Source organism: Amblyomma americanum, chromosome 1 (genome assembly GCF_052857255.1).
Source record: "Amblyomma americanum isolate KBUSLIRL-KWMA chromosome 1, ASM5285725v1, whole genome shotgun sequence".
Taxonomy (NCBI): Eukaryota; Metazoa; Arthropoda; class Arachnida; order Ixodida; family Ixodidae; genus Amblyomma; species Amblyomma americanum.
The window spans coordinates 326,931,790-326,949,084 of record NC_135497.1 but is presented as its reverse complement, the minus strand read 5'-3'; the positions used below and the strand labels follow the sequence as shown (position 1 = coordinate 326,949,084).

At 40.5% G+C, this 17,295-nt stretch overlaps 2 protein-coding genes across 2 annotated transcripts in view; one reads left to right on the top strand and one right to left on the bottom strand.

Moving 5' to 3' along the window:
• Window positions 1–17,295, bottom strand: part of LOC144120691 (uncharacterized) — a 341,237-nt gene that overhangs the window by 121,888 nt on the left and 202,054 nt on the right. The window lies entirely within an intron of this gene.
• On the top strand, window positions 166–16,887 carry LOC144115464 (uncharacterized). Its single transcript, XM_077649863.1, has 5 exons — window positions 166–367; window positions 4,407–4,536; window positions 10,088–10,151; window positions 10,743–10,911; window positions 16,561–16,887. Exons 2-5 carry the CDS (start codon window positions 4,435–4,437, stop codon window positions 16,700–16,702), a joined length of 477 nt encoding a protein of 158 aa, XP_077505989.1. The 5' UTR covers window positions 166–367; window positions 4,407–4,434; the 3' UTR covers window positions 16,703–16,887.

Below are 17,295 nucleotides of genomic sequence, written 5' to 3'. Positions count from 1 at the left end.
GTAGTTTCGGTTTCGAAACGGGAACTGCTGCGCAATTCAGAAATGTGCAACTAAAGTGCGAAAGACTTGGTACATTCGTGCTATTATGCTCAGCGCTACACAGAGCGATTGCACGCTTATTATAAGCGTCACGCACTGTCAGGCTGTTCGTAAGCGCAAATAGCGTCTTTTATTCTTCGAAACATGATTGTCTTGCGGAGTGATACCACCCCTGGAGCCGCAGCACACAGCGCGGAGTGCCACAAAACGCGGCTGCTGATGCCACTAATGGCGCGTGAACAGCACGTCGTTTGACGGCGACTGCAGCTGTGTGCCAAACAAGACAGCATTTCTTGGCCGGACAAAGCAAGTGCTGCTCGTTTTCAAGGTATGTATACATTCAGCTTTTATCAGCGCTGCGATTATCAAGACAGCACTGTCAGTTGTCGCGGCGAACAACTCACTGTAGGGATCGGCAGCTGCAACGAGAGGAGAAAAAGAAACCATCCGAACGAGTTAGCGCGTACTGTCGCGTGAAATGCAAAGAAAACATATATGCATGCCCCAAAATGGCCCTCGCATCGGCGTATCAGTAAACCTGGCCAGCTCGAAATACAGCATGATCGAGTATCGTGGCTCGTTACCGTATACATGCGAAGCGCGGGCGCACATGGTTTCGATTCGCCGTATTGAAGTGACAAGGTGATGGGCACATGCTATACATACCGTTATTACATTTTTTTTTTGCGCCTGGGAGGTAATCCGCTCCTTATCCTGTCTTCGACAGATGAGGCAGCTATAGGACAACATGTACGCATTTTTATTTGTCTGCATAATTTCGTGAATCCATATACAAGTGAAACCATGTGACAAGTGAATCTCTTAGAATTGAACATGTCATTAAGTGCCTGCAATAGCTGAATCGAATTCATTATTTCAGTAATTAATTAATGTATTAATTAAGTGAAGGGCAATACTCGTCTCCAAGCAAATTGAAACAATTAAATTGAAATATTCTGCCGAATTCACTGAGCCGATTTTTCATGTTTGAGCATTATTTTTATTGTTCTTGATACTAATTATACATTGTTTTGCCATTGTGGTGTTGTTGGTTGCTGCTGTTGCGCCTGTTTCTAAACATATTGAACCAATTATGATACTGCGGCTTGCATTGTTTTGTTTCTCACCCTAATATCTTTTGTACAAGACATATTTTTTATAGCAATGTGTAATGTGTATTTCCTTTGCCCCGTAAACCTGTATAATGATGTTGCAATATTTTAATATATACGTGCATTTATTTTTCCTGGAAAAACCTGCAGTTCAGCATTGTTCTTATGTATCACTTTGCAACCGCTCACTCCCCTCTCTTACTGCCTCTGCATGGGCCATGAGAGAACTTGAGTAAATTATAATAGCTAATGCAGATTTGAACTGAATAGGTTAATTTGGTTGTATTTCATTAATTAAAATGAATGATAAGGGTTGCCATTTTTGTAATACTGGTATATTTCCACTTCTGAATTTCCAAGTGTTCAATTGTTTTGTGTTTGGCACAATAAATGTTCAAGTTCTGACGCGGCTTCTACCACCGTTCTCGCCAGCACCAGAAAAATTTAATGAGCATAACATTTGAATTTTGTGTATTGGACCAAAGTTGTCATTTTAGTAGGTCTGCTATACATGTTCAAAGCAAGTGGTCATCAGTTTATTTTAGCATCTAGCGAAACCACCCAAACATACCCCCTTTATATGCCCTGAGGCAGTAACATTGTTTAAAAAAAAAGATGTGTGCATGTAATATAGCTCATCTAAATTTTATGCAGCTGACTACATGGGTCATTTCATGCCAAACGCACCAATGTTTGCTCATAACCCTCTTTGATTTTGGTCCAAAAATTTGTCTTTTTATTGAACTCACAAAAGAAATTTCTCTTAATATCGAATGAGAAAAAATTTTTCTCATCATCTGACAGCCCTTTGAATTTTCCAGACTAGTGCAAAAGTAGGTCTCCGTACAAAATTCATGATAAAATGTTTATTTTCTTTTTGGCCTCCAAAGTTTTTTTGGACAACTTATATGAGTTGTATTTTTTATCATGTGTCAAGACAATGCCTGCACAAGGTTTTTGTTTTTTGTAGTTTGTTTTTTAGCTCAAAATGCTTCATTTCGGAACTTTTTTTAAAAAGTCCACACGACATTTATGAGCTATATAAAACTTTTCATTGCCTCGCCAAAACATGTACTACATGGATAAATTGTTTACACTAAAATTAAACTGAATAACTTTCAGGAAAAAAGTTCCAAAGTTGCGAAAAAGTGCATTGTGCTGTGTATCCAGACAAAAATATGCTGTAGTGCTCAATGCAACGGTGCAAAATCAATTCCTCAATCAATCATCGATGCAAAGTGCTGAAAACACACAGTGAACAGGTGGTCTGTGAGATTATTGGGGCAGCTAGGATTATTCAGACTACGAGAACAATGCGTCAGCACACCGTCCCTACTGCTAACAAAAAAAGAACTTGAGCTGTCAAACGTGCACTGATTTTCACGACTGTGCAGGAGTGCGTGTGCCACACAGTGTGCAAGCCACGTGTCCTTGGAACATGTGGCGACTTTATGGAAGGGTATATGAAGTTCTGTATTTCTCAAAACAAACATTGCAAGTCAGCGCTTGTTGTGTCACCTTCTCATCTCGTGCACCCGTCTGTGTTCTGCACTGTTACTTGGGAGATGCTTTGGTGTGCTGTTTTTATAAAAGCCATGCTCTGCGAGGTGCGAGGACGGAATCTGGTGGCTCGAGGGGGCATCCACAAATGCGAATATGATCGCCTCGGGCGACCAGAGTCTTACCTTACGAAGGCCACATCACGACACCTTATCAGCTTCTCACATGAGCAGATGCTGCACAAAGGACACCCTCTGGGTTCCGGAAAGTGCAGTTCAGAAAAAAAAAGTCCAACTTGATCACAAGTTTGGAATGGCTGGCTGTTCTGGTTAAAGGTATATGTGCATTGCACTGTTTTAAACATGCATCTCTCAGTACTGTTCTTGTTTAACTCTTATCATTCTCAGAAACAGAGGGCATAGTGTACTTGATCCCCTTGAATTGTGGCTATGTTTACAATGGTAAAACTGGCAGGTGTGCCAATGAGAGGTTAAAAAAGCGCCATTATGATGTGAACAAAGCTGTGAGGGAGAATTTGATGATTCACTGTCGTGATTACGATCATTTGCCAGATCCTGAGAGCTGTGTGCTGGAATTCATGCGCTGTATTGTGCTAGACAGACACAGAGAAAAGTTGATGTTTGAGATAACCAAGGCTACGAAAATTTTAAAATAACCACAATCATTGTGGTAGCGCACCTTTTGTGTCACTCACACTCACTAAGAAAGAGTTCGTGTGGTTAAATGCCCCATAATCAATTTTTGTTTTGTTTTCAACGCGTCCAGTGTGAATATGTAAGGCATACCTTGTTCATTGTTTTTTTTTGGGGGGGGGGGCGCAATGTATATATTTGACATGGTTTGCAGTAAACCTTCTTGAAAGACAGCGTTTGTGCCATCGTATTGTTTCGTCGTCCTTGTCTGTGCTATATTGTCATGATTATTTGACCTCCAGCTACCAAATTAAAAATGACATATTTGATGCCACCAACACACTGAAATGGTGATTTCGGGGCAAAATGCGGCAGAACCGCATATCCAATGGCCACCATTTTGCTCTTGTTTGAAAACTGCCGCTCTTCCCTACATTTAAGTATTACTTAGTATGGGGAAGTTCTCTAGGAATATCTGCATTCTGCCATTTTCTGCGGCCTCTACAAGGGCCTCTAGAGTGCTTGGCATGCGCATCTCAAATGCAGTTTTTTCCACTTCGTGTTTTTGCCAACTTGATTACCCTTACAGATGTTTTCATTATGCTTTTGTGGTGCAATTTCAATTAAACTTACACTGTCGAGATCAGAAAGAACTGAACCATGGAGCTATTCTATATTTTTGTAGCTCGGTCGAACATATCAAATTTTAATGTCACCTAATTATATTTCGTAATTATGATGCTTTAACAAAATTGAACATTTCTGTATGATGTTGTACCTCAATAACAATACAAATAGCATAGCTTTGCATGGTTGAGGGAAAGTGTCTGAACAACCTGTAATAAATTACGTAATTAGGCTTCAGTTATTTTTCCATAATATGAAAACCGATTTAGATGTTCTGAAACTAATTACATGTTCGAAAATAGAAGGAAGTATTACATATCCACAGCTAATTTCTTTACGTTATATCTTGTAATAAACATTTTCATTTTTAAGATCCACATCTTCCCTTTAGCCTCGAGATCGTTAACCAGCCTGCTAGACCGTATGGACCCTTGCTTTAAAAATTCACATTCTAAAATTTCCTTTTTTGTTCTAGGTATTTCTTGAAGACAGCACAGAAGTTGATGAGGAAAGCTTTAAGTACATGCAAGAAAACTTTGGTGGCAATTTGGGCTGCACATTCATACTTGGCTCCAGTGCTTTCACTTCAGATCGTTTCAATGCAGGTATGATGCTTTCAGTGCATGCAACACTCTGTCGCTATTCATAAGCACATGCACCACCTATCTTCTGGCCAAGGTAAATTTCAAGCCCTGGTACTCAGAGGATTCACAGATGAGGCTGACAACATAACATTTCTCGAGTGTGCATTGAAGTGTGTTGTTACACATTGCTTTGCATTCATTAGGCTGGTATGGCTTGTGATCCCGAAGCTGCACATGGGCTAAGAGGGATGTCTTAGTGCAGGGCTCCGAAATAATTTCAACCATCTGGGATTCTTTAATATACAGGCACTGGCATCGCACAGAATGCGCACCTTTTGCATCAGTAGAGTTATGCGGCTCTATGGGTCTGACCTGACTAATATGCATTCTTATTATACCCTGATGTACACAAACGGCAGGCATGTTAATTATGAAGTAATTTAGATTTGCTATCAGTATATGTGATAACTTGAAGCAAGCATTAGCCTGAGCATCAAGTTTATTCTAGGCTAACGATGGGGTCAAGTGATCAACAGCATCTGTTTAGAGTGGTGGACTGTAGTGGTTTAACTGTATTTACCAAACTATGTGCACAAACAGTTCTGCTTTAATAAATTTTTTCTCATGACTGGTAAATCTTGAAGCAAGCAAACTGCATGCCAAGGATGCATTGTATTGTTGTCTGCATTGTTGTAGCCACTACACCTAGTTATATTGAGTGAGAAGATCCGTGAGTTTTGATTAAGAGCCCTGCTACTGCACTATGACACCAGAGCTCCGATGTGATGGTTGTACAGTCATTGACAAAAGTTTGCAGGATGCAGATTGGCCGAAAAAAAAATAGCATTACCTCGCTAGAAAGTCGGCTATTCATTCCAGCAAATGGAGCACGCATATGTCATCATGCGTGTGTACTTTTCATTGCCGTGCTTTGCCTGGCTACACAGGAATACATTTATTGCCACGAATCTGCAACACACAGGCTTTTGTGTATGACTGTACATGTGAACAAGCTGTGTAAGAAAACCAGAAAAATTATAACATAGTGCTATAGTTGCTATACTTTTCTCTGGACCAAGATGTCTCTCAGAGAAAAAATTAAAGGTGAAAAAAGGAAAGGCACTAGAGTTTGGCATACTGTCATCCCAAGCTTGATTGTATCCTTTTCTATTTCGAAGAAAGGAAAGTGCTACAGAAATGAGTGGAAAGCAGGTTGAGTGTAATGAGAAATGCCAGTGTAGTCATAATCTGAAAAGAGAGCTGGAGCAATTTCTGCCAAGCAAAACTTGTACTATCACAATAATATTTTGGTGTGGCTGCTGTTATTAGCTTTTTTCAAATGACTGCACCTGCTTGACATAAGGCCAGAGTAAATTAAGCAAAGGCAGCTACAAAAAGCAAAGCTGCATCCTGCTCATATAATTGACTTCTGCTGCCCCTATGTTAGACACAGCAAACCACATGTCCTTGCTAAAGCAGCTCATTGTAATTATTTAAAGGCGCCCAAAACACACACAAGAGAAGATAACGGGACGGAGTGCCACTCACAACTCTGTGAGTGGTCAAAGGTCAACGAGTTCAAAGGTTTGATTCCTGGCCATTGCAGCCAAATTTAAAAAGGGTAAAATAGAAAACCGCCAGTACACTGTGTGATGCCAGTACACATTAAAGTTCCCTAGGTGGTCAAATCATCTGAAGCTCCCCACCACAACATTTCTCATAAAGCATGGTCAATGACCTAGGCAGGCAAAGTAGAGCAGTGCATCTAAAAATAATATGCAGAAATGTGGTTAAGATTGGAGCTGTAAGGAATGCACCTACTTTGGACAGTTAGTGACTGCAGACCTGGATTATGAGAGTAAAATAACTAGGAGAATAAGAATGGGGTGGAGTGCACTTGGCAGGTACTCTCAGGTGATGAATGGCAGTTTACAAGCATTTCTGAGGGAAGTAACAGCCATATCTGTACTCTCCTATGGGGCAGAAGTGTGGAGGCTAACAAGTTCGGTGAACTTAAATTCAGGGCAATTCAGTAAGCTATGGAAAAGAAACTGATAGCTGTAACATTCGGTGACAGAATGAAACAGGTGGTATTTGCCTACAACTGCTAAATAATTTATAACTGAATTTTTTCTCTAATGTATTTCGGTTTCATTGACCGAACGAAGACTCTGACGTCAAGTGAGAAATCATTTTTGTCATTTCAGGTGTTGGAAGAAGCTGGATTAAATGTCGTAGTGAATTAAATCTACATATCTGCTGATTATGTTAGCTTTTCTAGTTGATCACGTGACCAAAACATCAACTTGATGTCACAGTCATCGTTTGGTCGATGAAGCCGAAACAGCATGGGAGAAGAAATTCAATTATAAATTATTTAGCTGTTGTAGGTTTAGTACCATCTGGTAATCCATGTATTCCATGTCTGATGCATCATTTGAAAAAAGAAAACACGTAATAAAATTAGTTGTCTATAGTCCTTAAAGGGTAGTGCTACAAGGGCTAGCATAACAGGAGACGAAGTCAGGAAGGCAGATGAAATTAGAAAGTTTTGAGGGTTAAAGTGGCCGCAGATGGCACAAGACAGGGTTAATTGGAGGGATATGGAAGAGGTTTTTGTCCTGCAGTGGACATAGACTGATGGTGATGATGATGATACATCACGCTGGACTATCTGACTTGATCAAAAATATGGGGCAGAGGTTTAAATGATTCTAAATGCTGTGCAATAAATTCCATCTTGCAATTTGTTCGGCTGCTGTAGGTACTGGTATTGTTGCCACTCAACTCCTTTGCCAAGTCTGATTTCATTTGAATTTACAGAGGAGCCTTTAACGTCGTCCCCCCAGCCATCACTGGAAGCTTTTCAGTCATTGACGATTCCATAGAACTCCCTGTCTCATGAAACTCTAACAGCCCTGAGTGCACCAAATCCACTTGACCGAAGTCAATATCAAGAAGTAGTAAGACTAATAGCAACAGCAATGTGCAAAGCGGCCTCAAGGCCAACTGCAAAGCAAATCCGGTCAGTGGCCAATCGTGTCGGCCAGAAATATTCGTCAGCACTCTGTGACGCACTGTCCACCTCTTCAGGGGGTAAAACGTTTCATGGACTTGCTTACAAAATTAAGTGCCGAATTGAAAACGCAAGGCGCGGATGTAAGCGCCTTTCTGAGGAATTGTGCGGAGGGCCTCTGAAGAGGGCAACAGCAAGGACAACTTATGGCTGCACAGAATGGCAGCCACCAGTCACTGCCATAGACTTCAATGATTGTGAGGAAGCAAAAAAAAATGCTTCTTGCTGAAAGCTCTAGAGGAGCAAAACATTCCTCTGCAAGAAGAACTCTTGATGCATGCTTATGCAGCAATTCGAGCGACCATCAACACTAAGGGCAAGCGAGCTTGTGATGTACAGAAAGAGTGGCCCTTGCTGTTCACGCAACGGCACTTCCTGGCCCATATTAGAAGGCATGTATGCAACTGTATTTGCAAGCTGCATGTCAGTAAATTGAAGTGTTGTTTGAGGTTTCAGGAAAAGTAACTGTTGCTGAGTGTGTGTTAAAGTAATGCTGGATGCCGAATGTGCAGGGTAAGCCACGTATTGGATTAGGGCACTTCTACTACCAGATGCAATGTCAAAGAATAACTTCCAACAATTAGTGCAATAACTGTTTAAGTAATAAGGAATCCATAAATTACAGGCTGTGAGCATTCATTATCATGTCTGAAAAGTGAACAAAATTAAAAAATTGGGTTAAAATTTTACTTAATTTGAAACTCGGTGCAACAGTAGTTAATATAGTCGGGAGTAGACTGCACCTATGGGTAACGGAGTGGATTCCAAGAGAAGACAAGCATAGCAGGGGGCGCAGAAAGTTAGGTGGGCGGATGAGAAGTTTGCCGGGTACGGTGGTCACAGTTGACAAAGGACAAGGTTAAATGTAGAGACATGGGAGAGGCCTTTGCCCTGCAGTGGGTGTAGTCAGGCTGATGATGATGATGACTGCACCTGGTGCAGTTGCCTTTGTAAGTCTGTCGTGCTGCCTTCTGAGAGCCTTACCTTGCAGTACAAGATCAACAATTTTTGCAGTCCATTTATTCTTGTTGTTGATAGTATGTCGCAGTAGGCATGAGGTATTAGTGTGGTCATGCATATAAGTGTATACCAGATATTTCAGGGAAGCCCGCATGTTAACTAGTTAGGTGCATAACTAAGTTCTGATAAAACTGTCACAGTTAGCACCTGGTTGCAATTAGAGATTTCTAGCTGGTCATTACTGAGAGCCATGTCAATTTTTAGAATTTTGAAACACGATTACCTTTGGCGCTGTGACATGGAAAGTTTGGCTATTTCGAATGTATAGTTACGTGCACAAGAGGGATTGGTTTGTCTGCATGCATTTCAAAAGTGCTTGTATCTTGGCATGATCTAGCTAAAATTTTCTGGGCCACAGCATCTAGAGTAATCGTGTTTTCGAAATTCAAACACTGATATGGCTCTTACTAATGACCGGCTACAATTTTTAATTACTGCCAGTTGCCTGACTGCGATAGTTATGAATTTAATTATCAGAAATTATTTAACCAACTTACTAGCAGACTTTATTCACCTGTTTGCATTTCCCGCTTACACTGGTATTATTCTGCCGCAGAAAGTCTTCATAACTCAAAAAGCCGATTTTTAAAAATTAGTGGCAGGCTTCCCTGAAACACATTGCATATGACCATCAATTTCGCACCAAGATGGCAGGGCCAAAAAATGAAGGGGTAATGCATGACACAAAGAAGAGAGGGCATACCCTGTAGATGTTGATAAATTGGTCAGCACTGGATCGTTAGGTTGAAAAGGGTGAATGTATTGTGCAAGCACACAAATTACCTTTCACTCACTGTTATGGTTGTTTTCAGCAATGTCAAGAAGGCTTTACAGCTAAACATCATTTTTTTTTAGGCTAACGGACACGCAGCTAGAAGGATTATTTGTCAATCAAGAAATTGCAGACCTCGAGGTCTTGTATGCATTCCTGCGGCACAGCCTGAAGGGAGACGAGGCACTTCAATGGCTCCTTATGACAGACAGGGCAGGACATGGGCCGTCCAAAAGCTCTGCTCAGTGGGGTGTTCCCATTGCTGTGCATTTTCTTCAAGGAAAAGACAGAGTTCCTATTTAGTGTTTTTTAGGTGAGATTATTGCGGGGATGGATATTTGGTAGCCTCTCAGCATTAACATAATTTCTGCTTTATGACCGTAGATGAAACTTTCACATATCTCTGTAAAATTCTAGAGCACTTGCTCCATCATTTGAGTTCACAGAAATTGTAGCCAGTGGCAACGAAAAATTAACAATTAACATGCGTCATTGTTCCAGTAGAATTTTATGGGCACCACCTCAAAGTTTACCGAAGTGCAAAAAGCTGTGAACTTTCCTTTTTGTAGTCCTGCTGCTGCAATTAGCCAGGTGTTCATTATTCCTGTGATTCTTCAGCACACTTGTTACCTGTGTGCCCTTGTGTTGAACATGCAGTTTCCTTATATTCATCTGCTTATGATAATGGCTTCTTACCTCCACAGACGTCACCCTGTGTTTCTGAACTGATTAGTGACCTGCCTCCTACACCAATGGTGGTTGTACTTGGTAAGATTTTAATAATTTTCTGAATGCTTTGAGCAGAGTATAACCTTCTAAAAAGCATGGAAGTATGAAACCTCATTGATCACAAAGAATTAGAGCGTGGTAACGAAGGAGGTTGTTGTGAATTACCCTGTATGTCAGACTCAATGCAGCTTCAAGAATTCGATGAGGCATGCCAAGCAAGCTAAATTAACCATCCGCATGCCACAGTCTTCTCTTTGAGATTGTACCTGGCAGCATAACCCGCTGCTAGAACCTTGTTAGTGTAGCTATAAAATTCAGGTTTGTGGCCTATAATATTAACTTGAGAATATCGCATGCATTGCCATTCATCCATCTGCTCTTGTCCGTTGCTTTATAAATACCTTCAGTGTCTAGCATTTGCATCTACATAGAGGTGCCGTCATATTTTTTTTGTGAGCTGTGCTGACATGACCAGCTATGTGAGAAAGATTTGTATGCCTCATGTTCATATTATCATGCTAAAAATTATTCTTCTGAGCTGTAGCATTAAAAAAAACGAATTGCTCCACAATTGCTAATATTTAATCCGAACTCAGTTTTTGATGCAGTCGTTGATAATTTTCTTTTCAGGCACAAGCATCTTTGACTGTGATTGTACGTGCATTGTGACACTCGACGGAGCAAAGTGCTTTGAAGGACTGAGCTTTCTGGCCGCCGTGGAGACCCTGTATGCTGCGTACTTTTGTCTCAACATGAAATACAATCAAGAAGTACAAGCCACATTGGAATTCATTCAGAGGTAACCACATAAATTTTTCTCTTGTGTATAGACAAGTTTTTATCATATCTATCTCTTTATGACTGTTGCAGTATATACTCAGTAAGACGTGAGGAAAAAAATAGCATGTAAACTGCATATGCCTGGCATCCCTCCTGCAGCATCTCGACATTGTTCCGATTCACTGTGCACGTGCATTTTGTGCATAGTTTGACAACCTTAATAACACGAACTGATGGGCGAGTTGGTCTAACACTATGGTGAAACAGTGCAGTGGCACACGGACAAAAAAAGAAAGTAACTACTAATCTTCACTAGGTGGCTGGATGGCACATTCTCTCATATGAGCTGAGCATACGTGAAGCCACTGGAAGTTGGATGGCTTGTGTCAGAAGACGGAAGGCTGCTGTGCTTTTCAGTGAATGCAACCACAGCTTTCATCCTTTCGTACATAGTTTTTATGCCACTCTCTGGTGGCAACTGCTGTTGTATCACAGAAATAAGAAATATGAACACGAGAAATATGAGCATCGCTTGTCATACCTTCCAGTTTCAGGGAAATCCAGGAAAATATCCATGCAAATGCTGCGGTAAAGAGGTGCTTGCATAGCACTCTGCGTTCTTTTCTTCAGAGTGCAATGGAGTACTAGTAGAATGACAATGAGGCTAAGGTCATCTTATAACTGAATTTTCGCATAGCAGAGAATAGGCGAACCATGACAGAAACCAGGGCACCCGTCCTTTGAACAGCCGCTCGATTTTAAATACTTCAAATATACAGCGCTAGAAGTTGCAAACAGCCGATGTCTCCTGACATCGATGGTGGATGAAGATGTTCATTGCTTTAAGCGTTCATTAAACTACCGGACATGCCTATAGCACAGCCAAGTTTATCTAGCGGCACCTACCTGAAGCACGCAAAATAGTTTTTGGGCTAGTCATGAGCTAAAGGAACGACTTGTGAGAACGATGAATATTTACGGCAGCATGTGCCATTTTAGATATGTGCAGCGCGAGAGAAATGGCCAACAGGAGAGAGTGGTAGAGGACATGCGCTGCTTTAAGCCAACTGCACCAAGCCCCATGAATAAAAGCCCATTCAGGCATAGTACTTTATCTGCTACAATACAAAGCAGTACTTGATACCCTCTTGTACCAGGACACCACTGACGTCACATTGGGTAGTAGGTACATCCTCTGTCGGCTTCGCTCAAAAGAATACAACTTGGCAAAGTGGTTGGCTAGCTGCGGAAGTTTTCCACTTGCTACATGACAATAAAAATCAGCGTTTGCAACCTGGTAACTGCAACATAATAAGCGGTATCACGCAAATTAGAACTTGAATACTAAGCAAAACTTCATGCTGGGCTTCGTGGTGCATATTATTAGACGGGTATTTTGTAGTGCAACAGGACAACACAGAGCCTAGGAGACAAGGCTCTAGATTGCCTGTAGCGCTGTCATGTCGTCGGCTCTCCTACTTGTTGTTCCGTTGCACTCTGAAGGCCCCTTCTTCCTGAAATGTCTTTCTCAAAAACTTTTCTAGTCTTCTTGCATAGTTGATTGTGCAACAACCACGCATTGTTGTGAAAAAAAGACAAAAGTGACGGAAAGACGAAATGTGTAATGAATGATGCGAAACGGAACCCCTCAGAACTTTGCTGATGTCCCATTCAGTGTACTGTGAAAGGCTGGCTTCTGGCACAAGCCCATTCACTTACAGTGACTTCATGCTCAGGCATCTTTTGCATCATTCAGCCCCTTAGTGGAGACCAGTGGATGTAACGCACTGATTTGCTAATGTACAGGAGTGCTACGCCCTTTCTTTGCTTTGTTTGCATGCCATTGCAATGTTTCACCATTGTGTTAAGACGACCTGCCGGGCAATGTGGTTTAATTACAGAATAATGTCAAGTTGGCTGCACCTTATTCGGAGTCTTTTCTGTAGCCCTACATCAACTTTTTGCAAAGAAAATGTGTGCAGGATTTTCATTTCGCATTTTCCAAGCTGTCATTTGCTGTGCTTGAGGTCACAATAAAATTTAAGAACGCGTTGCTTTCCATTTATGTTGAAAGAGTAATGTGGTGCATTGGAAATAACGTTCCATATTGCAATTTAATAACGTAAGTCGAAGTGCTACATCTAAGATGAAATTTCAGGCTCGTATCATCTACTTGAGACGTATATTCTGCTGGTGTGAATGCTACGGGATAGCCAACTCTTGAAGCTGCATAATAATGTCTAAATGTTCAGTATAATATTGAAGTGCGTACTTTTGTAATATGCATCTCTATGTTTAGCTATCAGATTACATGATTTTTGCTACCATTTTCAGGATGAAATGCATAAAGACAATGGACTGGTAAAACAAACTGAAGTTTATGTAGGAAGGTGTAATGGGCAAATGCCTTGACTTCGGTACTAAAAATCTATACCCTCTATAGGTGTCTTGTTTGCGATGAATGCTTCTTCTATTAACTAAAAGAATAAGGAAACAGCCACTCACCTAACTGCACTTGAGCACCCTGCTTATGATTAACGTCATCGTTAGCTAGATTTTCAAGCTCATCACAAGTGTTCGGAGGTACATTTCGCTGTCAGTCTGGATGCTTAACTGTCTGTAATCATCCTCAAGATGTCTTTTCTGTTCTTTGAAACAAGTATAACAGGACTTTCGTAAATGAAAGAAATGCTTCACAGTTGTGATTTTTTCTGTAAGAATCAAACATCTGTCATTTCCTTATGTTGGTGTCTCATGTTCAAGGAACATGGCAAAGAAAGGAAAAGTAAATGTGTGGGAATGTGTGCCCCAGCATAGGTATCACAGGCTTATTCCAATAATTAAAGTGACAAAAAAATACCAAAGGTACCAAAGGCCAATAATATACCAAATCAAAAAATATACCAAAAGCCAAAAAAAAGCCGAAGGTAAAAAACCCTGTCCACTGTGTTTTTGTATGCTAATTGAAAATATGCCATTCAATTTCATTATGTTATGTAATACGTAAGATTTTGGAGAGAAATTGTAAGAAATTTTGCTGGAGGAATTTTGTTAAAAGGCATGCCATTCATTTGTAGTGATGTCAGGGAATGCAATAAGGGTAAAATTATCATCTTGCTTATCATAGAAATTAAGTTGTTGGTGTTTGAAGTTGCCACTTCAGAAACGGGAAGGCAAGCGTGTACATATTCTTGTTTTTAAAATGGCAACACAAGAACCTTATAACTCAAGTTTTATGATAGGCAGGATGATTTTACCTTTTGTTGATGTCAAGACAAAAATAATAGCATGCGTTTCAGCAAGTTTTCTGCAGCAAAATTTCTTAGTTTCTCTCCAAAATCTTACTTAACATATAAGTGCACAAGCACTAGATGTCTATAAAATTCAGTTGCATATTTGGAATCACCGCGTAGAAACACGTTCCATGGAATTTTCATAGTTGTGACTATGATTGGAAATTTTTTTTCTAAGACCAGCTTCCCTGCTTACATGGGTCGCATGTGACATCACAGATGCCATGATTGAGTCCAAGGCGTAGCTTCTGCAGTGCAGGTCAGAGCAGGCGGTAACACGTGGATTTAAAAATGCTCAGGTTTCCGCAGTGACTGTTTTCAAACATGGAGCTGCTATGACGGTGCAACACATGTACAGTGATTTATAACTAGGAATCAGTGATTATACTGCAGTTCACTCCTCACATGTCGAGGCTATTGTTCGGTTCATGAAGTATAAATAGCATCAAGAAAAAATATGATTATAAATAATTTAGCTGCAATAGGGAAATACTACAAGGTAATTCATATATACTAATGCCTAATACATGATTTGAAAAAAGAAAACATGCAAGCAATATTTTGGTATCTGCTGTTCTTGAATTCATGTTGGGCATGGCTTATGTAAGCCTGCAGTTTAGCAAGGCAGCTAGGAAAGAATATTTATTTTCATATTCTTACCGCCCTTGAGCCGGCCCTCCTCGAGAGATGAGTTGTAATTTAATGTGCTGTAGTTGCAAAGTAAGTCTTGGGAAAGGTGCTTGTTTTTTTCTATTCTCCACACCCAGCAAGAGTTGTGCTAAAAGACGGCATGCACACACGTGCGCTCAACCTGTCTGCTTATTGTGTATCGTGCTTTAGGGCAGTTCTTCATGGCCTTCCTGAAATCTTGAAGGCTAGCATTTATGTGACTATGGCTCAGTTAATAACTTTCTTAAGCTACATTAATCATTTGGCTCAGTATTAAAATCAGAGCTCAACTGCATTGGCTAGTCATGTGTAAGATCCCTAGTTTTTGAAAAAAAACCCGCTGATTTTAGCATTTCTGTGCAATGGTGGGCTAGCAGCCACATTATCTTTTTTGGACGATATTGTGTCTTCAGTAATCAGTACGATGACGTAACTATACGAATGCTATTGTTTGTCACGTGACTTATCATGAAGGGTACAACCTGGCAATGAAAAAAGTTCAGCTGATGTTTTGATATATTTGCTACCGTTCTGCTCATGCAAACTAGTACAAGTTTGCATGAGCTTGGGACAAGCTATAGTATTTCTGAAGCCACGACAAATCATCACTGATAAAAAGTCACTCTGAGCATTGCTGGACACTTGTAAATCAATATTGATGTCTCCAACAATAGCCTTGCCATCAGTTTGGGATAATTCCATTAAAATTGTCTAAATATTCAATGAAACAGGGTATTTTCCCTGCTGGTGGTCTGTAGACAAGTACCACAACTGCATCATTACATCTTAAAGTGATTATTTCATAAACGCTTTTAAGTGTAGAAAATTCCTGTAGCACTGGCAGCAATGCTCTCACTCACATTCTTGTATGAGGTTTACAGCACGGGCACCTGCCAAAAGCAGTACTACCATATATGCACAAATGCAGCGCGAGTTTATTCTTAAAATCATATGCTTCAGAAATCACTTCACGTTATATTGGATCCAAGGTATGAATACAGAGCAATTTTTTTTCTAACTTTTTTACACCCATAGCGAGCTCACCCAACAGACTATTGAGCTGCGAGAGTAAGCCAACTTTTTGGTGGCCAGGAACGTGGAAAGGAAACCGTGCAGACTACTGAGAAAGAATAGAAGGCACTGAAAGAGCCTTGAGTAGTAGGGAAGGAAAAAAATTGCTAACAAGCACAGAACTGTGCCGCATGGACCATGAAGCAGTGACAAAAGGAAGCGATGGCATGCGAGCCGCTGCTGTAAGGCCGCGGAGAATATTGCAGATTCTTCATATGGAATTCACAGAATTCAAAACTTTTTCTTAAAATTAGAAGCTTAGGCATGAGGCAGCAACAGCACTGTACTGCTGTGCAGCAACAGCACGCACAAGGCATATCTCTGGCACCAGAAATTTGCTGTGTAAAGCATGCTAAATCAGAATGCAGTGAGTAACTGCAGTATTGCTATTGCTGTTGCCTGCCTAATGCTGGAGGCATTTGCTTTCTTGGCATCACAGCATCTCTTCCTCCATGTTTTGTGATGCGTGGTTTTTCTTGAAAAGCTAGTATAACCATGTAAATGATGTTAACATGAACCCTTATTTCCACAGAAGTGGCGCGAAGAGCAAAGGCAGATCTACATTTAGACGCCCTATAATTCTGCACGTCTTAATTCGGATGATCTAGCTTCTTAATATGTCTTATTCTTTTCAGGCAACTAGTGGGCATGAACCCAGAGGAAGGGAGCCGGCAGTTGAACCGGAGGATCACCTCAGTCCACCCAAAAGTGCACAGTGCCCTTCAGCAGCTTGACAAATTAAAAAAAAAGTGGCAAGATTGCATGTCTCGGATTTAGTGTGTTTGTGAACTTTGAACTTTCATTTCAGATTTATTGCGTAGCTCAGATTACGAACTCTGATATCGGAAGTTAGATATTGGAAATTAGATTCGATTTTCAAGTACATGCATAATGTATATCATTTGATGTGTAGCTTGTTTTTGCTTTTTTTGTACCTTTTTGTGTTCATAATTAAAACTGTTTCAAACTAATTCACTTCTATGCAATTTTATCACTTCCTAGATTGTGTTTGAAGGAGGTGCAAAATACCACACGCAAGCTATTTACTTTCAAAGTGTGTTCATTTTGATACGTAATCTGTGTGCAGAAAAATTTGTTTGCATGCTACAAACATGACACATTTACCATGCATAGCATGCCTCTTACCTGAACGTGGGCCTGGCTCCGATCAGAAAATACAGGAGTGTAATATTGCGTATCATGTGCCATCAAGCATTAAACAGCATGTGCTCAGTCAGCTTTCAAAGATGAACATGGGCTGCTCATAAATGCTACGGGACATGCATATGTTAGCATCTTTGCAGTGGAGAGCATGAGAACAGAACGTGATATGTAGTCATATAACACAGATCCTGTCATGTTAACTTGGT

Coding starts and splice junctions, on each gene's coding strand:
- LOC144115464 (XM_077649863.1), top strand. CDS start 4,435: ATGAGGAAAGCTTTAAGTACATGCAAGAAAACTTTGGTGGCAATTTGG. Junction 4,537..10,087: donor TTCAGATCGTTTCAATGCAG/GTATGATGCTTT, acceptor TTACCTCCACAG/ACGTCACCCTGTGTTTCTGA. Junction 10,912..16,560: donor ACATTGGAATTCATTCAGAG/GTAACCACATAA, acceptor TATTCTTTTCAG/GCAACTAGTGGGCATGAACC.